We start from the raw sequence: 21,320 nt of genomic DNA, 5'->3' as shown, positions 1-21,320 counted from the left end.
ATGTGTACTTCCATGTGTACTTTCCTCCATGTGTACTTCCATGTGTACTTCCCTCCATGTGTACTTCCACGTTTACTTCCACATGTACTTCCCTCATGTGTACTTCCATGTATACTTCCATGTGTACTTCCATGTGTACTTCCCTCCATGTGTTCTTCCATGTGTATTTCCATGTGTACTTCCCTCCACGTGTACTTCCATGTGTACTTCCCTCCATGTGTACTTCCACGTGTACTTCCCTCCATGTGTACATCCCTCCATGTGTACTTCCACGTGTACTTCCATGTGTACTTCCACGTGTACTTCCATGTGTACTTCCCTCCATATGTACTTCCATGTGTACTTCCATATGTACTTCCATGTGTACTTCCATGTGTACTTCCCTCCATGTGTACATCCCTCCATGTGTACTTCCACGTGTACTTCCCTCCACGTGTACTTCCCTCCATGTGTACTTCCATGTATACTTCCACGTGTACTTCCCTCCATGTGTACTTCCATGTGTACCCACCTCCACATGTACTTCCATGTGTACTTCCCTCCATGTGTACTTCCACGTGTGCTTCCATGTGTTCTTCCGTCCATGTGTACTTCCTTCCATGTGTACTTCCTTTCATGTGTACTTTTCTCCATGTGTACTTCCATGTGTACTTCCATGTGTACTTCTATGTGTACTTCCCTCCATGTGTACTTCCATGTGTACTTCCCTCCATGGTCCCGTGCATGTAACCACCCTCCCCCGTCTCATGCTTCCGTAGACAAGAGGAGTACGGAGCGATACCGGAGTACGAAGAAGACGACCCCCCAGCGACCCGGTTCGTTTCGGAAGAAAGCGATGAGGTTTTTTTAGAGTCTAGTCCGAGTGGCAGCAGGTACAACGGGTCAAACCCTCCCAAGACTTGCACTCGGCACCCTGGGGCCTCCGGTCGATGCCTCCGGCTTTCATTGATTGATGTTTGTTCCTTTTATAGCCCGGTCAGGCTTCTTCCCTCCATCATTCAACGCACAGTCCAGTCCATCACCATCACGTCCGGACCCTTGCAGGAGCAAGATGGATGGAGAGGGAGCCCTCCCCCCATGCCCCCTCCTCCTCCTCTCCCCGCCCCCCTCAGCCCCCCCTCGCTCCTGGCCGGCCTGCTGGCCCGCAAGAGGGTGATCAGCACGGTGCCGGCCAGCAGGGAGGTGAGCCCCAGCACCTCTCACCCTTCCCCCGAGGGCCTGCCCTACCGGCCCCACACGCAGTTCCACCTCTTCTCCTACGACCTGGACCAAGGGACCGACAGTCCGGCGTCTTCCAGGTCAGAGGGGCACCCGGTCCATCTTGGCTCTTCCACTTTCCTTCATCACTTTTTCTTCGTCTTGCGTCCTCACTTGGGTTCCTTGCCCCTAATCTTCACGCCAGTTCCTCGCTCTTCCACCCGTGGGCCTCCTTCCTCACTTCATCCTCTCACCTTCACTTCCTCCCTTCACTCTCAGCAGGATAACCGTATGAAACAAAGCTCACATGACACGGCGTCTGCCTCCTGTCCGCCGACCGCTCGGTCAACATGCCGTTCCTCACTTCTGCCCTTCTTCTTCTTCTAGGAACGGAAATGTCTCGGCCCACTCCGCCCTCAGCAGCGGCTCTTCCACGCCCACCGGTCCCAGGTGAGGTCCCGCACATCATCATCATCATCCTCCTTATATTCCATATTGACTAGGTCAGGGCTATTCAGCGACATTGTGAAGAGGGCCGCTATTTCAAGAGCCCAAGGGCTCCAAATGTGGATGTTTCCTTAGAACTAAATTATCGTCCTTTGAGACTGCGTTTACCTAATAAACACATCAACTTTCACACCGCACTGTAGGGTTGTACGGTATACCGGTACTAGTATAGTACCCCCATACTAATTAATCATATTCGGTACTATACCGCCTCTAAAAAGTACCAGCCCCCCCGTACCCCGTCGTCATCACGTCATGACGTTGCTGGTTTTACGAGCAGGGGAGCATGTTCGGCAGCGCACACACACAGAGTACTTACAAGCAGACACAGTGTATGGACAGAAAAGAGAGAATGGACGCATTTCACACAAGATAAAGGTGAAGTTATAACACTGAAACACCCTCAGGAAGAGCTGCTTTAAGACATGGCTAGCTAGCTAGCGGCTAACGTCCATCCGCAGTGTTTTAGCTACTTCTAAATCACTAATCCTGGCCTCCATGGCGACAAATAAAGTATGTTTCTTACAAGTATCATTATCACTGGAGGACGAGGAATAGCTAAACAGGCTTCACTACACACCGTAGGAGGATACAATAGCTCACCGGCGTCACAATGTAAACAAACGCCATGGGTGGATCTACACTTGACATCCACTGTAATGATACCAAGTAAAGGAGCGTATCTTGTCGATACTAATATGATTACATCAATATTTTTTAGCATCACACAATCTTTTTTCGTTTTTAAAAAAAATTTATATTATATTTATAATGTCAGTAAATAAATCCCTGGACACGTGAGGGCTTTGAATATGACCAATGTATGATCCTGTAACTACTTGGTAGTTACAGGATCGATACCTAAATGTGTGGTATCATCCAAAACTCATGTAAAGTATCAAAGAAATGAAGAATAAGTGATTACATTTTAACAGAAGTGTAGGTAGAACATGTTAAAACAGAAAATAAGCAGATATTAACAGTAAATGAACAAGTAGATTAATAATCCATTTTATACCACTTGTCCTTAACTTATGTGTACAAAATAATAGGTGTATAAATGACACAATATGTTACTGCATACGTCAGCAGACTAATTAGGAGTCTTTGTTTGTTTACTTACTACTAAAAGACAAGTTGTCTAGTATGTTCACTATTTTATTTAAGGACTAACTTGCAATAATAAACATATGTTTAATAAACTGTAAGATTTTTTGTTAAAATAAAGCCAATTATGCAATTTCTTGTGGTCCCCTTTATTTGGAAAAGTATCAAAAAGTACCGAAAAGTATTGACATGCATTTTGGTACCGGTACCAGTACCAAAATATTGGTTTTGGGACAACACTACTGCACTGTCAATACATTCATTATTCCGCCCTCGCTACTTGTTTCCAGCGTGTGCAGAGAGTTAACAGCATGAAGAAACTGAAGCCCCAATTTTTCTTGAGGATCGATGTTACTTGTTTTGAATTATTTTCCTTTCTTAGTTTTATGTCTTTACACTTCTTCCTTCATTCAGGTTTGTAAGACTAGAAATATTACCATAAAATAAACAAAGCCAAATTATAACGTGCATTATGTATTTTACATCATTAAAATAGAAGGTTTAGTGTTAATATATTCACGCAATAAACAAATGTTTATACCTAGAAATGACCAAACATTGTATGTGACTTATCCCTGTTAGCGTTGTCGCTCTCTACTGGTCAAATATAGCACTACATGTATGAAACTAGGTTTGATCGTTACTCTCAGACAAAAAACAACACGGCTACGAATACAAAAGACATCAAAGTCAGCAATTTCAATACAAAACAATCTAAATATCTCTGTTCAATGTGTCAATGTGTGCGTCGCTTAAAAGGTCCGCCAGGAAACAATGACTCGAGCACTTTACTTTGTTGTCAAGTCGCTGTTAAAAGTCAGATTTCTAGAAATGAGGCCTCCAAAAAAAATGTGGTTGAACAGACTTGCCTTAAAAACCTCTAAAGGCTTAGTGGCCACATGCATGGACAGCACCTTTTAGCTCTTATTTCCAAAATTGTGTTCACTACTGAATTGGGGTCTTGTGGCCGCTTATGTGGACACTTATACTGCCATCTGGTGGTGTCAGAAGAGTATAACATAATATGGAATTTGAAATAAGAATTAGCATGTCACTACACATGAAGTACACGTTTGTGTACTTATGGACTAAGTACATCATATGAAAAGATGATTCTTAGTTTTTATTCTAATTAGGGTCCAATAAGCGCAAAGAGAAATAAAAAAAAAAAGCATGTAAACAAACAGCTTGGGCCTTAAGAGGTTTAATGAAAGATTGTCTTACCGTCCCTCAGGCCTCTGGGGAGTCTCCTGTCCTCCTCCTACCGACAACACCAGGAGTCCCTGGCAGCCGAGCGAGAGCGCCGCCGTGTGGAGAGAGAGGAGCGGCTGCAGAGGATCGAAAGAGAGGAGAGAAACAAACACAGGTGAGGCACATACTGTATTAACCAGCCTTGGCGTCATGTCAGCCTCCCAGCTTCAAGCTGAACTCTTCCGTGTCAACGTTGGGGGAAATGTCGTCATTTCGTGGATGCTACAAACTCCATTCTTGTTTGTGTGTCTGCCACAGCCGGGACTATGTGGACAAGATGGAAGAGGCCAGGCTGGCGCGGGAGGAGAGGTAAGCTGAATGAAAACAAACCACACTGAGATCAGGTTCATCTGGGAGTCTGGGTCATTGTCATTGTTGGACAGTCAGGTCGTGTCATGTCTACTTTTCACTTTAGCTCATGAAGCTCACAAAAACCAAGTACTCGAACATTATTATGAGGCGTAGTATTGCGGATAAATGAGGTTATGTCATGTTTGGGTAATGGTTTCATTGTTTAGGGGTCAGGTATACAAGGTGTCCGCAGGATCTTGAAAAGTCTTAAAGGGAAACTGCACCCGTTGTAGCCTTCAAAGCCCTTTAAACCACCTTTAAAATTCATGTTTTGTATACACACTACAAGTATATATATAATGTAGTAACAGACACCTTCATAACAATATGTAATATGTACAATATACACACTGCAAGTATATATATCATGTAGTAACAGACACCTTCATAACAATATGCAATATGTACAATATACACACTGCAAGTATATATATAATGTAGTAACAGACACCTTCATAACAATATGTAATATGTACAATATACACACTGCAAGTATATACATAATGTAGTAACAGACACCTTTATAACAATATGTAATATGTACAATATACACACTGCAAGTATATACATAATGTAGTAACAGACACCTTCATAACAATATGTAATATGTACAATATACACACTGCAAGTATATATATAATGTAGTAACAGACACCTTCATAACAATATGTAATATGTACAATATACACACTGCAAGTATATATATATATATATATATGTATGTACAATATACACACTGCAGCACGCCGTGTGTGTTATTATAACTACAGTACATATGCTGTCTGGCTAGCTGTGTACAAACAAAAGATGAAATAATACTTTACAGACACTGTAATATGATTTTTTTCACTCAGTACAGATTGGAGTCCTATCACAGTGTTGTGCATTACAAACTCAAACACGTTTCGGGTTACAGAAGGTAAATGAAGTATTGTCGACGGTTTTTGAAGGCATTTTTAAAGTGATTTAGAAGTAGAATTGATTGCTAACATTAGCTACATTGCTAGCCACCAAGAACAAGATTTTTTTTAATGTTAGAATGCACACAAAAAAAACTTTTGTCTCCTTGTCTCTCATTATGATTGTGAGCGATAGGCAAAATTCCCCCCAAAAAGTGCAGTTCAACTTTATCTGCTATGAAATGACGAATGCCACACGGGGTTGAATTAGTTTTAAAAATATTCCCATCTGTTTCGCTAGCTTGCTTGCATACTGATGAGAAGCAGCCTCGCAGACGAGGGAGCGATCTCAACAACTCAGCGTATTGAGAGGGGGGAGGGAGAGGGGGATGAAAGCGATTTTGACGCTATAAAGATGGAACTTGGAGACAAGCTAATTCGACATAAATGGAGTGCTTCCACAAATAAACCGGAAAAAACGTCCCCGGCCAGCTGGACCAAACACACAACTGTCCATCGAGTGAGTCCCACATGATACACGCAGATGAGAGAGATCTCAACAACTCAGCGTATTGAACGCCAGCCCTAGTTTGCGTTGATACGCCGATTCTGCATACAGTGTTTGGGTTTGTGCCCGGTGGTCAAGATCCAGTCTGCAGGGTCTTGCACACAATCCACAGTTGGCAAGTCTCCTTGTGCACTCCACACCCGGCCAATACACACAAAGCAGTATCCAGCTCCCTAAGACCCTGTGAAGTGGCCGGATGCTAATGAGCCCAGAACAGAAGCGGCACACATTCATGGGAAAAGGGAGCGGGGCTTTAGAGGAAGGAGCGCCCTCAGTGCGGCAGGTTGGATGCTCAGAGAAACCTCCTGCCGTCCTCCCTCTCAGGTACAAGAACGTGGAGCGTCAGGCGGCCGAGGAGTACGAGAAAGAGCGCCTCCCTCGCCCGCCCAGGGCTCGCTCTGACCCGGACCCGACCTTCGAGCCGTCCGGAACCTGGCCTTCGTCGTCCCGCAGCAGCACCCCGTCTTCGCTCACCTACCAGGAGGACGGCGAGGCCGACATCGAAGCCGAAAACACCAAAGACGCCACCCCTTACGCTCCCTCCGAGGCTGGTAAGAATTGTTGTACTCTCAAAAAATCTGAATATTTTACGGTACAAAAATGTCAGCTCACTGACCAGACTTTGTCAAATGTGCACAGAATGACTGGCAGATAAAAAAACTAGCAGTGTTATTTTCATGCTCACATTTTGCAGACTGAAATGACGTCAAATCTACGGTTGTTCTTTGCATACTGTACATTTCTAGTTATTTTTACCGTAAAACCTACGACCGTTGTTCTTACAGTGTATTACTGTAAATGGAAAAACAGTACCACTGGTATTTTCACGGTAAAACTCTGCCAACTGAGCTACCAGTTTTTCTACCATAAACTCTACAGTCGTTGTTTCTACAGTGTATTACTGTAACTGGAAAAACAGTATAACTTGTTATTTTTATGGAAAAATTCTGGCAACTGAACTTTATATTTTTGGGAGTTTTTTTACCCTAAAAGTCATTATTTTTACAGTGTATTACTGAAAAACAGTACCACTGTTATTTTCACAGTAAAATTCCGCCATCTGAACTGACAGTTGTTTTTTTAACAGTTTTTACTGTAAAATCTACAGTCGTTTCTACAGTGTGTTACTTTAGATGGAAAAACTGTATATCTGTTATTTTTATGGTAATATTATGGCAACTGAGCTGCCAGTTTTTCTATCGTAAATTTTACGATCGTTGTTTTGACCGTGCATTACTCACTGTTATTTTTACAGTAAAATTCAGGCAACTGAGCTGCCAGTCTTTTTTTCCCTTTTTTTCCTGTAAAATCTACAATCGTTGTTTTTACAGTGTATTACTGTGAATTGGAAAAATAGTACCAATGTTATTTTTACGGTAAAATTCTAGCAGCTGACATGCCAGTGTTTTTTTTTTTTTACCATAAAATCTATGATTGTTGTTTTTACAGTGTATTACTGTAAATGGAAAAACTGTGTATCTGTTATTTTTATGTTAAAATTATGGCGACTGAACTGACAGTTGTTTTTTTTAACATAAAATCTACAGTCCTTTTTAAAGTGTATTACTGTAAATGAGAAAAACAGCACCAATGTTATTTTCACAGTAAAATTATGGCAAAATAACCAAAATCTACAGTCGTTTCTACAGTCTATTACTGTAAATGGAAAAACTGTATATCTGTTATTTTTATGTAAAATGATGGCAACTGAACCCTAACATCTCCAGTCCTTTTTACAGTGTATTACTGTAAATAGAAAAAACTGCATCACTGTTATTTTTACGGTAAAATTCTGGCAGCTGACCTGCCAGTGTTTTTTTTTTTACCGTAAAATCTATGATTGTTGTTTTTACAGTGTATTACTGTAAATGGAAAAACTGTATATCTGTTATTTTTATGTTAAAATTATGGCAACTGAACTGACAATTGTTTTTTTTTAACATAAAATCTACAGTCCTTTTTAAAGTGTATTACTGTAAATGGGAAAAACAGCACCAATGTTATTTTCACAGTAAAATTATGGCAAAATAACCAAAATCTACAGTCGTTTCTACAGTCTATTACTGTAAATGGAAAAACTGTATATCTGTTATTTTTATGTAAAATGATGGCAACTGAACCCTAACATCTCCAGTCCTTTTTACAGTGTATTACTGTAAATAGAAAAAACAGCATCACTGTTATTTTTACGGTAAAATTCTGGCAGCTGACCTGCCAGTGTTTTATTTTTTACCGTAAAATCTATGATTGTTGTTTTTACAGTGTATTACTGTAAATGGAAAAACTGTATATCTGTTATTTTTATGTTAAAATTATGGCAACTGAACTGACAATTGTTTTTTTTTTTTTTACATAAAATCTACAGTCCTTTTTAAAGTGTATTACTGTAAATGGGAAAAACAGCACCAATGTTATTTTCACAGTAAAATTATGGCAAAATAACCAAAATCTACAGTCGTTTCTACAGTCTATTACTGTAAATGGAAAACTGTATATCTGTTATTTTTATGTAAAATGATGGCAACTGAACCCTAACATCTCCAGTCCTTTTAAGAGTGTATTACTGTAAATAGAAAAAACAGCGTCACTGTTATTTTTACGGTAAAATTCTGACAGCTGACCTGCCAGTGTTTTTTTTTTTTACCGTAAAATCTATGATTGTTGTTTTTACAGTGTATTACTGTAAATGGAAAAACTGTATATCTGTTATTTTTATGTTAAAATTATGGCAACTGAACTGACAATTGTTTTTTTTTTACATAAAATCTACAGTCCTTTTTAAAGTGTATTACTGTAAATGGGAAAAACAGCACCAATGTTATTTTCACAGTAAAATTATGGCAAAATAACCAAAATCTACAGTCGTTTCTACAGTCTATTACTGTAAATGGAAAAACTGTATATCTGTTATTTTTATGTAAAATGATGGCAACTGAACCCTAACATCTCCAGTCCTTTTAAGAGTGTATTACTGTAAATAGAAAAAACAGCATCACTGTTATTTTTACGGTAAAATTCTGGCAGCTGACCTGCCAGTGGTTTTTTTTTTTACCGTAAAATCTATGATTGTTGTTTTTACAGTGTATTACTGTAAATGGAAAAACTGTGTATCTGTTATTTTTATGTTAAAATTATGGCGACTGAACTGACAGTTGTTTTTTTTAACATAAAATCTACAGTCCTTTTTAAAGTGTATTACTGTAAATGGGAAAAACAGCACCAATGTTATTTTCACAGTAAAATTATGGCAAAATAACCAAAATCTACAGTCGTTTCTACAGTCTATTACTGTAAATGGAAAAACTGTATATCTGTTATTTTTATGTAAAATGATGGCAACTGAACCCTAACATCTCCAGTCCTTTTAAAAGTGTATTATTGTAAATAGAAAAAAGAGCACCACTGTTATTCTTACGGTAAATAGGCTCTGCTTCTTCCTACTCCTTTTCAGACTTTAATGTAACGTTGTATATCATGTTCTTTACCTGGCCTATTTTGCCTCAAGGTGTGGCACAGTCAATGAGGCCTCACCACGCCGTGTTATTCTAACCCCGCCGGCATCACTGCGCCGACTGTGTGTTTCGACGCAAACAGGAACCGGGCTCTTCATTTCCTGTTCCGGGTGTGGTTAACGCTCGCCAAGTGTTGCTTGTTTTTCCTGAGAGCGAACATGTGCTGATCCAAGCGCGCCGCCCAAACAGGGCCGCCTTTGAATATTGCACATCGAGCCCTGAGACATTGTTTCTCTATTCCCTCCGCTTGTCCAAAGTCGGGTCGCGGGCGCAGCAGCCTAAGCAGTTTCTGTGTCGTCGACAATAAATATGATTGTGCTCCTGTATAGCGGCAGAGGCAGATGACTCCGGCGCCAGTGTAGAGGAGAAAGAGGCCGCCGCAGAAGAAGAGGAGGAGGAGGAGGAGAAGGAGGAAGAGGAAGAGGCGGTGGTAGAGAGCGAGGAGGAGAGCGAGCAGCCGGCGGAGCAGGAGGAGGACAGCGGCATCCTGAGCGACAAGGAGAGACAGAACGAGGAGGTGAACGAGAAGGACAACTGCTCCGCCTCCAGCATCTCCTCGGCCAGCAGCACCCTGGAGAGAGAGGAGCGAGGGAGCAGCGAGAACGGTGAGCGCCTTTTAACCACTAAGGATGTCCCGATACCATACCGCTCTCGATATCAGCGCATCGCACGGTGTTTGGATGGAGAATGTCCGACACAAGCAGCCAGGTGACATCGAAATGTCCTCCGGTAGGAACGCACGATTGGTCTTGCGGTTTTGTCTGTGTATTTTAACTGGCAGCTGCGCCGCAGCTAAGCACACGATAGCAAACAAGCTAGACGTACGTTATAATAACTGAACAATATTGCACATTTGTCAGTATAAACAAGTATCAAATAATTATAGTTGCATATTATTCACACATGCAAAGTCTCAAAAGGCAGAAGCGTATTAGAAAGTATCCAGTAACAAACGTGTCTGCATCATTTCACTTACTGCCTGAGTGTAAGCCGAAAAATTATACAACTCCACTTCAACTTAATGAAAGACAGCATAAGTCCATTACAGATAATTAATGATAAATGTGTAAAAAAAAAAAAAAAATTAAAAAATGTCATTCTTACCTTTGGTTTCTGGCTGACTCAATTTACTTGATCAAATATTTTCCAATAACATTCAAAAATAAATATTCAACATAAAATAAAAGTATGTAGTATTCCTCTCGATATGGTATGGGCCAATATTCAATGTTGAAATAATTAATTAAATGGTTAAATAAATAAACTAATGAAACATTTAATAATATTTAGAGATTCAACTTTTAATGAATTAATGACAACACATTAGTAACAAACAAATATTTAAAGATGTATTTATTTCATTCTGTCTCATTTGACCCTCCGTAAAACAACAACGCTGTTGCGCAAAATCACACGTCATGCGTTCTTAATCTTTTTGACCTCGGGGCCCAGGTTTTCCACTACAGAGGGGCCCGGGGTCCACTCAAATATTAAGACTGAATCAGTAATCCTACTCTTGCTTTCAATGGTATTCAACTATGACATCTAACCTCACTTACAACATTGTCAAATGATATGAAAACATGTGTCGATCACAAGGATTATTATTTATTTGACACCTGAACTTTAGGCTTTGGTCAGGCTGATTAGAGCAGTGGTTCTCAAATGGGGGTACGCGTACCCCTGGGGGTACTTGAAGGTATGCCAAGGGGTACGTGAGATTTTTTTTTAAAAATGTCTGTCAAAAAGAACTGTGAAAAGAAATGCAACAATGCAATATTCAGTGTTGACAGCTAGATTTTTTTGTGGACATGTTCCATAAATATTGATGTTAAAGATTTCTTTTTTTGTGAAGAAATGTTTAGAATTAAGTTCATGAATCCAGATGGATCTCTATTACAATCCCCAAAGAGGGCACTTTAAGTTGATGATTACTTCTATGTGTAGAAATCTTTATTTATAATTGAATCACTTGTTTATTTTTCAACAAGTTTTTAGTTATTTTTATAGCTTTTTTTCCAAATAGTTCAAGAAAGACCACAACAAATTAGCAATATTTTGCACTGTTATACAATTTAATAAATCAGAAAAACTGATGACATAGTGCTGTATTTTACTTCTTTATCTCTTTTTTTCAACCAAAAATGCTTTGCTCTGATTAGGGGGTACTTGAATTAAAAACATTTTCACAGGGGGGTACATCACTGAAAAAAGGTTGAGAACCACTGGATTAGAGAAATAAGTACTGATTAAATTTATTGCATAAGAAAGGAACGATTACAAATTGATTTACATTTAAAAAAATAAACTGAAATGATAATAGTGATGTTTCCTAACTAATCTGTCAATAAAATTTAAGAATTTAATTTAAAAATAAATATACCGGCCCTCACACACATTTTTTTCTATAAATTCTAATACATTTTTGATTTGTTTTAATTGATTGAGAATCGTTACAAATAAGAATCATTTCTTTTTGACACTCTGCTTCTTTCCATGCTTCCCCTCAGGCCTCCAAGAAGATGAAGTAAACCCACCGTGCAGCAAACTCCTGGACAGTAAGCTCTTCATGCTGGACATGCTGTACTCGCAGAGCAAGAAGCCTTGTGAGCAGGAGGAGGAGGAGGAAGAAGAGGAAGTGGAGAAGGAGGAAGTGGAGGGCGACACCAAAGAGGAGACGCACAAGGACGCTGACGGACCGCCGAGCGACGAGCAGCTGAGCGACAACCGTGACGACAAGTCGGAGCAGCGGGGGAGCATTCGCCATTTCGCCGAGCGCTTCGGCAACTTGATCAAGGACCTCGGCGGCCCCCAGGCCCAGCCGGACAACGAGGACGACCTCCCCCCTCCCCCGTCCAAGCCGGAATTCGACGCCATCTGGGACCAGCTCCTCGCCGGCCCCCGGGAGCTGCGCATCGGGGACATCAACTTCACCGACCTGACGGAGGACGACGACAAGGACGCGCTGGACACCACTCTGATGCGGGGGTGCGGCCACGTGCCACCCCCGCCGCCGCCCCTGCCGTCCAGCGCCCCAAATTTCCCGCCGCCCCCGCCCATGCTCGGCAGCTGCCCGCCGCCCCCTCCCTTGTCGGGGATGATGCTGCCTCCTCCTCCTCCGCCGTCGTTTAGCGCGCTGATGCCTCCTCCTCCGGAGCCTCCCCTCTTCAACAAGAAGAGGAAGACAATCAGGCTCTTCTGGAGTGAGGTAAGTTTCACTTTTGCATCTCATGGCACGCAACTGTGGTGAGTTCAAGGAACCTTGATTAAAGTTGGAAACAGTTTTTAAAGACATGATCCCCAATAGATGCATCAATACTAATTACAACAGTGACATATTAGTATGATTATTATTTCCACTAATAATAATAATGACTTCAATCAGCTAATTGCTATTTTACACTAAGTAAATGTAATTTATAATCATATCAAAGTGAATAATGACATATTAAAACTCACAATCTGGCTAATTTACATGAAATGTGCCTGCAAAAAACCCAAATAATTGCAGGGTCCCTTCGGGAGTCTAATAATAATAATATGAATGATAAATGAATGATATTTTTAAAGACATGATCTCCAATAGATGCACCAATAATAATTACAACAGTGACATATTAGTATGATTATTATTTCCACTAATGATAATAATTACTTGATACAGCTAATTGCTATTTTACACTAAGTAAAGGCAATTTATAATCTTATCTAAGTAAATAATGTCATATTAAAACTCACAATCTGGCTAATTTACATGAAATGTGCCTGCAAAAAACCCAAATAATTGCAGGGTCCCTTCGGGAGTCTAATAATAATAATATGAATGATAAATAAATTATATTAAAGACCAAAATGAGGCCACATATATATATATATATATATATATATATATATATATATATATATATATATATATATATATATATATATATATATATATATAATACTTTTTTTTTTTTTTAACACTTTTTTTATTTTTATTTATTTATTTATTATTTGGATTCACTTTTTAGGTTTTTCCTCTAAAGGATAGTAGTTTAAGCGTACACACACCAGGTGTGGTAGGTTTTTCCTCTAAAGGATAGTAGTTTAAGCGTACACACACCAGGTGTGGTGGTATAATTTTGTCATGTACTTACATTTTTATTATGTGATCATTTTATTGCAGTTTTATGTCTACTTTTCATGTCCATAAACTTGTCAAAATGCTCCTCATTTTTAGGTGAGGGAAAATTCACTCTCATGATGTCACTGCCAAAGCCTGGAAATATGGCACCGCCTTATGGAATGTTTACAATAAAAACACAACAAAAATACAGTTATAGACAATATTTCAGAATAATTCCAACCAATAGCGTAATAGTGTATATTCAATTATTCTCATCTAAATCTTAACGTATAACAGGCTATTAGTGATTGTTTTCTTAATAAAAATAAATAAATAAAAAATACTTTAATAACGAGCCAGTCTTTTGAATGGCATTTTGAAAGGAACAGCTCCTCAAGGATTCCTAAATTCCAACACATTTAACATAATTAAAACATAAACATGCAAACCTTGCGGACACAACTAGATTATACCAACAGTGTATCTACTTTACAAGACCGGCACTAGCACTCTGCGCCACACGTGACGCTGAAAATGTTCCATTATATTCTTTTCAGTGACGGAGCAGGAAAGGGCTATGAACTCTATTGTGGTAAAATTTAATAAAAAGTACTCTTTTAACATTTTGAATGTGCTTTTTCTCCTTAAAACAAACACACGGACTGTTTTTCACTGGTTTTCAAAACAATCTGTCATGTTGTATTCAAACTTTTACCTCTCCACTTCACGGTCCACGCACTGCGGCCATTTTTTATTTAAAAGTACTATTGAGTACTATTAAATACATTGAGATATTCCTTTGTTACACGTAGGTTGTCTCCATACCAAGGTTTTGGTACCAGTACCAAAATGCATTTCGATACTTTTCGATACTTTTCTAAATAAAGGGGACCACGAAAAATTTCATTATTGGCTTTATTTGAACAAAAAATCTTAGGGTACATGAAACATTTGTTTATTATTGTAATTTAGTCCTTAAATAAAATAAAACTTGTCTTTTAGTAGTAAGTAAACAAACAAAGAGTCCTAATTAGTCTGCTGACGTATGCAGTAACATATTGTGTCATTTATACACCTATTATTTGTCAACATTATGAGGGACAAACTGTAAAACTTAATTATTAATCTACTTGTTCATTTACTGTTAATATCTGCTTATTTTCTGTTTTAACATGTTCTATCTACACTTCTGTTAAAAAGTAATAATCACTTATTCTTCTCTTCTTTGATACTTTACATTAGTTTTGGATGATACCACAAATTTAGGTATCGATCCGATACCAAGTAGTTACAGGATCATACATTGGTCATAATTTAAGTTCTCATGTGTCCAGGGACGCATTTCCTGAGTTTATAAACATAATATGAATTTTTTTTTTTTTTAAAGATTTTGTGACGATAAAAAATATCGATGTAATCATAGTAGTATTGACTAGATACACTATTGTACTTGGTATCATTACAGTGGATGTCAGGTGTAGATCCACCCATGGCGTTTGTTTACATTGTGACGCCGGTGAGCTATTGTATCCTCCTACGGTGTGTAGTGAAGCATGTTTAGCTATTCCTCGTCCTGCAGTGATAATGGTACTTGGAAGAAACTTACTTTATTCGTCGCTATGGAGACAAGGATTAGTGATTTAGCAGTAGCTAAAACACTGCGGATGGATGTTAGCTGCATGACTTAAAGCAGCTCTTCCTGAGGGTGTTTTAGTGTTTTAACTTCACCTTCTTCTTTACTTTTTACACCAAAATGCGTCCATTCTCCCTTTTCTGTCTACACACTGTGTCTGCTTGTAAGTCCTCCGTGTGTGTGCGCTGCCGAACATGCTCCTCTGCTGGTAAAACCAGCAATGTCATGACGTGACAACGACGCGCCGTCATGCCTGTTAAAAAAAAAAGGGGGGGAACCGGTACTTTTCAAACAGAGTATAGTACCGTTTTTGATTCATTAGTACCGCGATACTATACTAGTACCGGTATACCGTACAATCTTTGTTACATGTGGACATGTTTTAAGTCGGCTGTGTGTCTCTCGCAGGTGCGACCTACGGACTTGCCCAGCCGAGACTACAAGAGAAACGGAAACTCCTTGTGGTCCAAACTGGATTCGGTAACTTTGGACACAGCCAAGCTGGAGCATCTGTTCGAGTCCAAGTCCAAGGAAATGCCCGTCACTAAGGTAAAGTAGGTCTATTTCTGAAGATATTTAAGGTCAAGCCGGGTCATGTGAGCGCTGATCCAGTTTTTTTGAAGTCTCCAAACAAGAAAGTCTGAGGCGACTTACCTGCCTTGTGCTAACATAACATTGTTAACGCAGTGGGGGTACCCTCTCTGTCAAGGACCACCATGGCTGCAACACAAATGGATGTTGCTCTCCTTTTAAATCGCACATTTTGCACTCAAATTCATTCATGTAAAAGAAATAAATAAAAGCAGCTTATATTAAAATAATTAAGTGGTTCGTTTTACTCTTACAGTATGCGTTTAAGGGAATTGCACTTTTTTTTTAAATGTTGCCTGTAAGACAAGAACATATTTTTTTCACGCAAGTTGTAAAACACAGCACGTACGAAGTGGCTAACAAAGTATTAGCGGTATTGTTATTATAGGCGCTAACGCAGAGGAACTACTTTTAGCGGCGCCGTGATCGCAGAGAGCTAACTAGCTTATGCTGCTATGTTGACATATTGAGCTGCTGCATCGCCTCTGAGTTGGTAAAAGTTAATTCCGGATGATAAATCATGCCTGTCACCTGGATAGTACAAGGTTGTGGACGTAAACCGAGAAGTCGGTCAACTTTAGCGCGAGAAACACACGAAAAGACGCGTGTTTACAGCAACTGTGTGTTTAACCATTCATGAGGATTGTGATGAATTCTTCATGTAAGCGGGAAGATATAAACATCCCATCAGTCGGGATCCCAGTGAGAGCAGACATTGTACAGTAAGTGATTGTTTTAATATGTTGGTAGTTTCTTGTTCTGCGACATGATGTTTAGTGTTTCACTAGAGCTGGATCTGTTTAGCACGGAGCTGCTAAAACTTGTAGCTCATCCTCCCTATACTCAGGCTCAAAAATATACGTTTATGTCCCAAAGTAGTCTCATAAAGTCTGCCATTATTGGTAGTGTTGTTGTTTTTGAAGGAAAAAGCGAACGTTGCTGTATGCTTAAAATGAGGAAAATGTAAATATTACATGTTATTATAAATCAAATATTAATAATACCATTGTGTAACTGCATAACCGAGTGCGTCAAAAATTCTTCCTGTACGAAAATATTAAATGTTCGCTTACACATTTAACACGGTTTATTATGGTTGTTGTCATTTTTGATCAAATACTCCCCAAACATTTTGAAAAGTCAAATACAAATAAGGCAAAAAGAGATGTATCCCACACTTCTCTATTTTACACAATATGGTTTGTCTTAGTGGCTGGACAGGACAGCTTTATAAAAAATAAAAATAAATTGGTATACAGTATATATATATATATATATATATATGTATATATATATATATATATATATATATATATATATATATATATATATATATATATATATATATATATATATATATATATATATTTTTTTTTAATACATTTTCTTAATTGTTTTAAAAATTTTAAATACCAATGATGGTCACACACACACACTAGGTGTGGCGAAATTATTCTCTGCATTTGACCCATCACCCTTGATCACACCCTGGGAGGTGAGGGGAGCAGTGAGCAGCAGCGGGGGCCGCGCCCGGGAATAATTTTTGGTGATTTAACCCCCAATTCCAACCCTTGATGCTGAGTGCCAAGCAGGGAGGTAATGGCTCCCATTTTTACAGTCTTTGGTATGACTCGTATAATCGTTTTAAATAATAATCACAGTTCATTACAAAATACATTTTTTGGCACCCCTATTACTTAATAATAATCAGTGATCCTTTCTGCTAAGCTGCTCAATGTATTAAATCCATAAACTGCTATACGATTGATTAGCTTGCAAGTTATTGTGATGTCCAAAAATCCCATATTTTTACCAATTTTCCCATATTTTAAACTGCAAATGTTGACAGGCGTAATAAAGGTGTTTGCATTAAACATTATGTCGCTACCGGTCTGCCGTTTCCTAAAAAATAATATATAAATAACACCTTAGAGCCTTGCTGAGTTGTTTACTGACCTATTCTATTCATATTTAAATGAATGTTACTGCAAATGAATATCAAATATCAATTATTGTCCTCCTTGCTAATAATCAGTATTGGTATCGGCCCTGAAACAACATATGGGTGGATGTCAAACAGAAACGCCACGCAGCATAAAAAAGTAGCTGTGTAATGGAAGGATTGTTGACTCCAGGGAGTATGTAACCACCGACTAAAACCTCACAGCTGCAGACAATATAAGCAGCGTGGGGGATGATCCCCTAAATCTTTACAAGCCCAGAAAGGTGGACCACACCAGGGAGACCCAGCCGTGACCCTCTCGCTATATTCTTGCCGTGTGTCCCGCAGAAGACTGCGGCGGACAACAAGCGCCAAGAGATCAGCGTGTTGGATTCCAAGAGGAGCAACGCCATCAACATCGGCCTCACCGTGCTGCCGCCTCCCCGCACCATCAAGACGGCCATCCTCAACTTCGACGAGTACGCGCTCCACAAGGAGGGCATCGAGGTACGAGGCCACAGAGACCTTGTCCTCCTCTCTGTTTTCATACTTTTCTTCCCCCCCCCCCTCCCTGGCTCCCAACAGAAAATCCTCACCATGATCCCCACCGAGGAGGAGAAGCAGAAGATCCAGGAGGCTCAGCTGGCCAATCCAGACGTGCCGCTGGGCTCAGCCGAGCAGTTCCTGCTCACGCTGTCGTCCATCAGCGAGCTCGCCGCCAGGCTTCAGCTGTGGGCCTTTAAGATGGACTACGAAGCCACCGAGAAGGTTCGTCCGCAGATATCGTGAATCTTATAAGACATTTTGGACAATCGGAAGCTTGCGACTTGGCAGCTTTGGTTCCCAAGCAAGTGAGTTGGGTGTGGAAGAACTCAAGGGACCTGACTTAAACGCCACATTCTTGCAGACACACTACACAATACCATGACCTGGGGCCTCGTGTAACTCGAGTTGCGTGGCGTTCCAATTAAAAATAAACGCACGTTCAAATCCAGAAAGCTACGGACCACGAGTTGGGTGTGGAAGAACTCAAGAGACCAGAGTTAAATGCCACCTTCTTGCAGACACACTACACAATACCATGACCTGGGGCCTCGTGAAATTCGAGTTGCGTGCCGTTCCAACTAAAAATAGACGCACGTTCAAATCCAGAAAGCTACAGACTACGAGTTGGGTGTGGAAGAACTCAAGAGACCAGAGTTAAATGCCACCTTCTTGCAGACACACTACACAATACCATGACCTGGGGCCTCATGTAACTCGAGTTGCATGGCGCTACAACTAAAAATAGACGCACGTTCAGATCCAGAAAACTACGTACTACGAGTTGGGTGTGGAAGAACTCAAGGGACCTGACTTAGACGCCACATTCTTGCAGACACACTACACAATACCATGACCTGTGGCCTCATGTAACTCGAGTTGCATGGCGCTACAACTAAAAATAGACGCACTTTCAAATCCAGAAAACTACGTACTACGAGTTGGGTGTGGAAGAACTCAAGGGACCTGACTTAGACGCCACATTCTTGCAGACACACTACACAATACCATGACCTGGGGCCTCATGTAACTCGACTGGCATGGCGTTCCAACTAAACATAGACGCACGTTCAAATCCAGAAAACTACGTACTACGAGTTGGGTGTGGAAGAACTTAAAAGACCTGATTCAAACGCCACATTCTTGCAGACACACTACACAATACCATGACCTGTGGCCTCATGTAACTCGAGTTGCGTGGCGTTCCAACTAAAAATAGACGCACGTTCAAATCCAGAAAACTACATACTATGAGTTTGGTGTGGAAGAACTCAAGGGACCTGACTTGAACGCCACATTCTTGCAGACACTCTACACCAGTGGTTCTTAACCTTGTTGGAGGTACCGAACCCCACCAGTTTCATATGCGCATTCACCGAACCCTTCTTTAGTGAAAAATAAAATGTTTTTTTTCTCAAATTCAAGACAAAGTTATATGGTTTTTTTGCATGAACATCACCTTGTTCAAAGAACAAAACCAACACAGTGCATGAACTCACAACAAATGACACACCTGCAAATCAGTGTGTCTTCTGCTGTTGCCGTATCCATAATACGCCGTAGGGAGAAGTTTTTATTTACACGATGAGTCGGGTGTGTCTTGACCTCCACGGCGGAGGCTCCACCGAACTCCTGAGGCCGACATACCGAACCCCTAAGGTTCGATCGAACCCAGGTTAAGAACCACTGCTCTACACAATACCATGACATGGGGCCTCATGTAACTCGAGTTGCGTGGTGTTCCAAATAAAAATAGACGCACATTCAAATCCAGAAAATGACGTACTACGAGTTGAGTGTGGAAGAACTCAAGGGACCTGACTTAAACGCCACATTCTTGCAGACACTCTACACAATACCATGACCTGTGGCCTCATGTAACTCGAGTTGCATGGCGTTCCAACTAAAAATAGACACACGTTCAAATCCAGAAAACTACGTACTACGAGTTGGGTGTGGAAGAACTTAAAAGACTTGATTCAAACGCCACATTCTTGCAGACACTCTACACAATACCATGACCTGTGGCCTCATGTAACTCGAGTTGCATGGCGTTCCAACTAAAAATAGACACACGTTCAAATCCAGAAAACTACGTACTACGAGTTGGGTGTGGAAGAACTCAAAGGACCTGACTTAAACGCCACATTCTTGCAGACACACTACACAATACCGTGTCCCTGCTTTTAACTGACCTGGGGCCTCATGTAACTCGAGTTACGTGGCGCTACAACTAAAAATAGACGCACGTTCAAATCCAGAAACTACGCGCTACAGTAGAAATGCAGATGTATTTCATCAAATCCTAGCACTTTTTTTTGTTACATCTCAATCAACGTGGACTTGATCGCAGGAGTTAGTACGCAAACCATATCGAAAGTGGTCATGTGCTTAACCGCTGCACAGGTCAGCAGGGCGTGCTTCTCTCTCGTGCTAAGAGCTAACGACAGTTGAAAATGCTGTGTTCTAAAAAAGATAAATAAATACAAAGTCGGGCATCAGGAAGAAGACGGATGTCAAAACTGACGAGTGTTTAAAAAAGATATTCCTTCTCACTGCTTCATGTCCACCACGAAATGATGCAATCTTTTAAATGTAAACATGCCAGCATATCACAAGGGATACAATTTGATTACTCAATTTATTACTACAACCCAGGAGAGCTTTTTGCGGTAGTGACATTTGCCTCGGTCCGCGAACGAGGACGTACGCCAGGTTTTTGTTGCGCAAGCAAGCCCGTTACATGAGGCCCCGGGTGTCCCAATACTTTTCACCCACAGCGACAGGAAAACATGTGCAGACCTTTTCCAGGAAATGTGTAAACGTGTGCAGCATCTGCCTGGCAAAACATCAACCTATTAGTGCTAATTGCCTCGTTAGCAACATCTTGTTGTCCCGCGGCATGCGACACGCGGACTTCAAAGGTAAAATCTACGCCATGAAAACCTTCCACGCAGCCTCGTTAATTTAATATGGTTCCACAGACCTCAAATGCCATTTGTAGTTTTCGCTAACAATTAATTTTAAATCAGATGAATCACACTTTTGAATTTTGATTAATGAAATGATGAATTGCTTGCATAATTTAAATTAACTTTTAAAAAAGACCCT

The 21,320-nt window shown here is 40.3% G+C and overlaps 1 protein-coding gene across 4 annotated transcripts in view; it reads left to right on the top strand.

Annotated features, from left to right (window-relative positions):
• fhod3a (formin homology 2 domain containing 3a) overlaps nucleotides 1-21,320 on the top strand; it is a 136,764-nt gene that overhangs the window by 106,164 nt on the left and 9,280 nt on the right. For 3 of the 4 annotated variants that reach the window (XM_061982411.2, XM_072915598.1, XM_061982412.2), the window contains 11 exons: nucleotides 759-872; nucleotides 972-1,298; nucleotides 1,585-1,647; nucleotides 4,046-4,177; nucleotides 4,321-4,371; nucleotides 6,205-6,431; nucleotides 9,722-9,997; nucleotides 11,903-12,600; nucleotides 15,542-15,682; nucleotides 18,015-18,173; nucleotides 18,252-18,434. In XM_061982411.2, coding sequence (XP_061838395.2) covers nucleotides 759-872; nucleotides 972-1,298; nucleotides 1,585-1,647; nucleotides 4,046-4,177; nucleotides 4,321-4,371; nucleotides 6,205-6,431; nucleotides 9,722-9,997; nucleotides 11,903-12,600; nucleotides 15,542-15,682; nucleotides 18,015-18,173; nucleotides 18,252-18,434 — 2,371 coding nt within the window. The remainder of the gene's footprint in view (nucleotides 1-758; nucleotides 873-971; nucleotides 1,299-1,584; nucleotides 1,648-4,045; nucleotides 4,178-4,320; nucleotides 4,372-6,204; nucleotides 6,432-9,721; nucleotides 9,998-11,902; nucleotides 12,601-15,541; nucleotides 15,683-18,014; nucleotides 18,174-18,251; nucleotides 18,435-21,320) is intronic. The other variant, XM_061982413.2, reaches the window with a different exon arrangement.

The sequence above is a fragment of the Nerophis lumbriciformis genome, linkage group LG21 (genome assembly GCF_033978685.3).
Source record: "Nerophis lumbriciformis linkage group LG21, RoL_Nlum_v2.1, whole genome shotgun sequence".
NCBI classification, from domain to species: domain Eukaryota; kingdom Metazoa; phylum Chordata; class Actinopteri; order Syngnathiformes; family Syngnathidae; genus Nerophis; species Nerophis lumbriciformis.
Note: the sequence above shows the minus strand (reverse complement) of the source record. Positions and strands in the feature narration are given on the sequence as shown.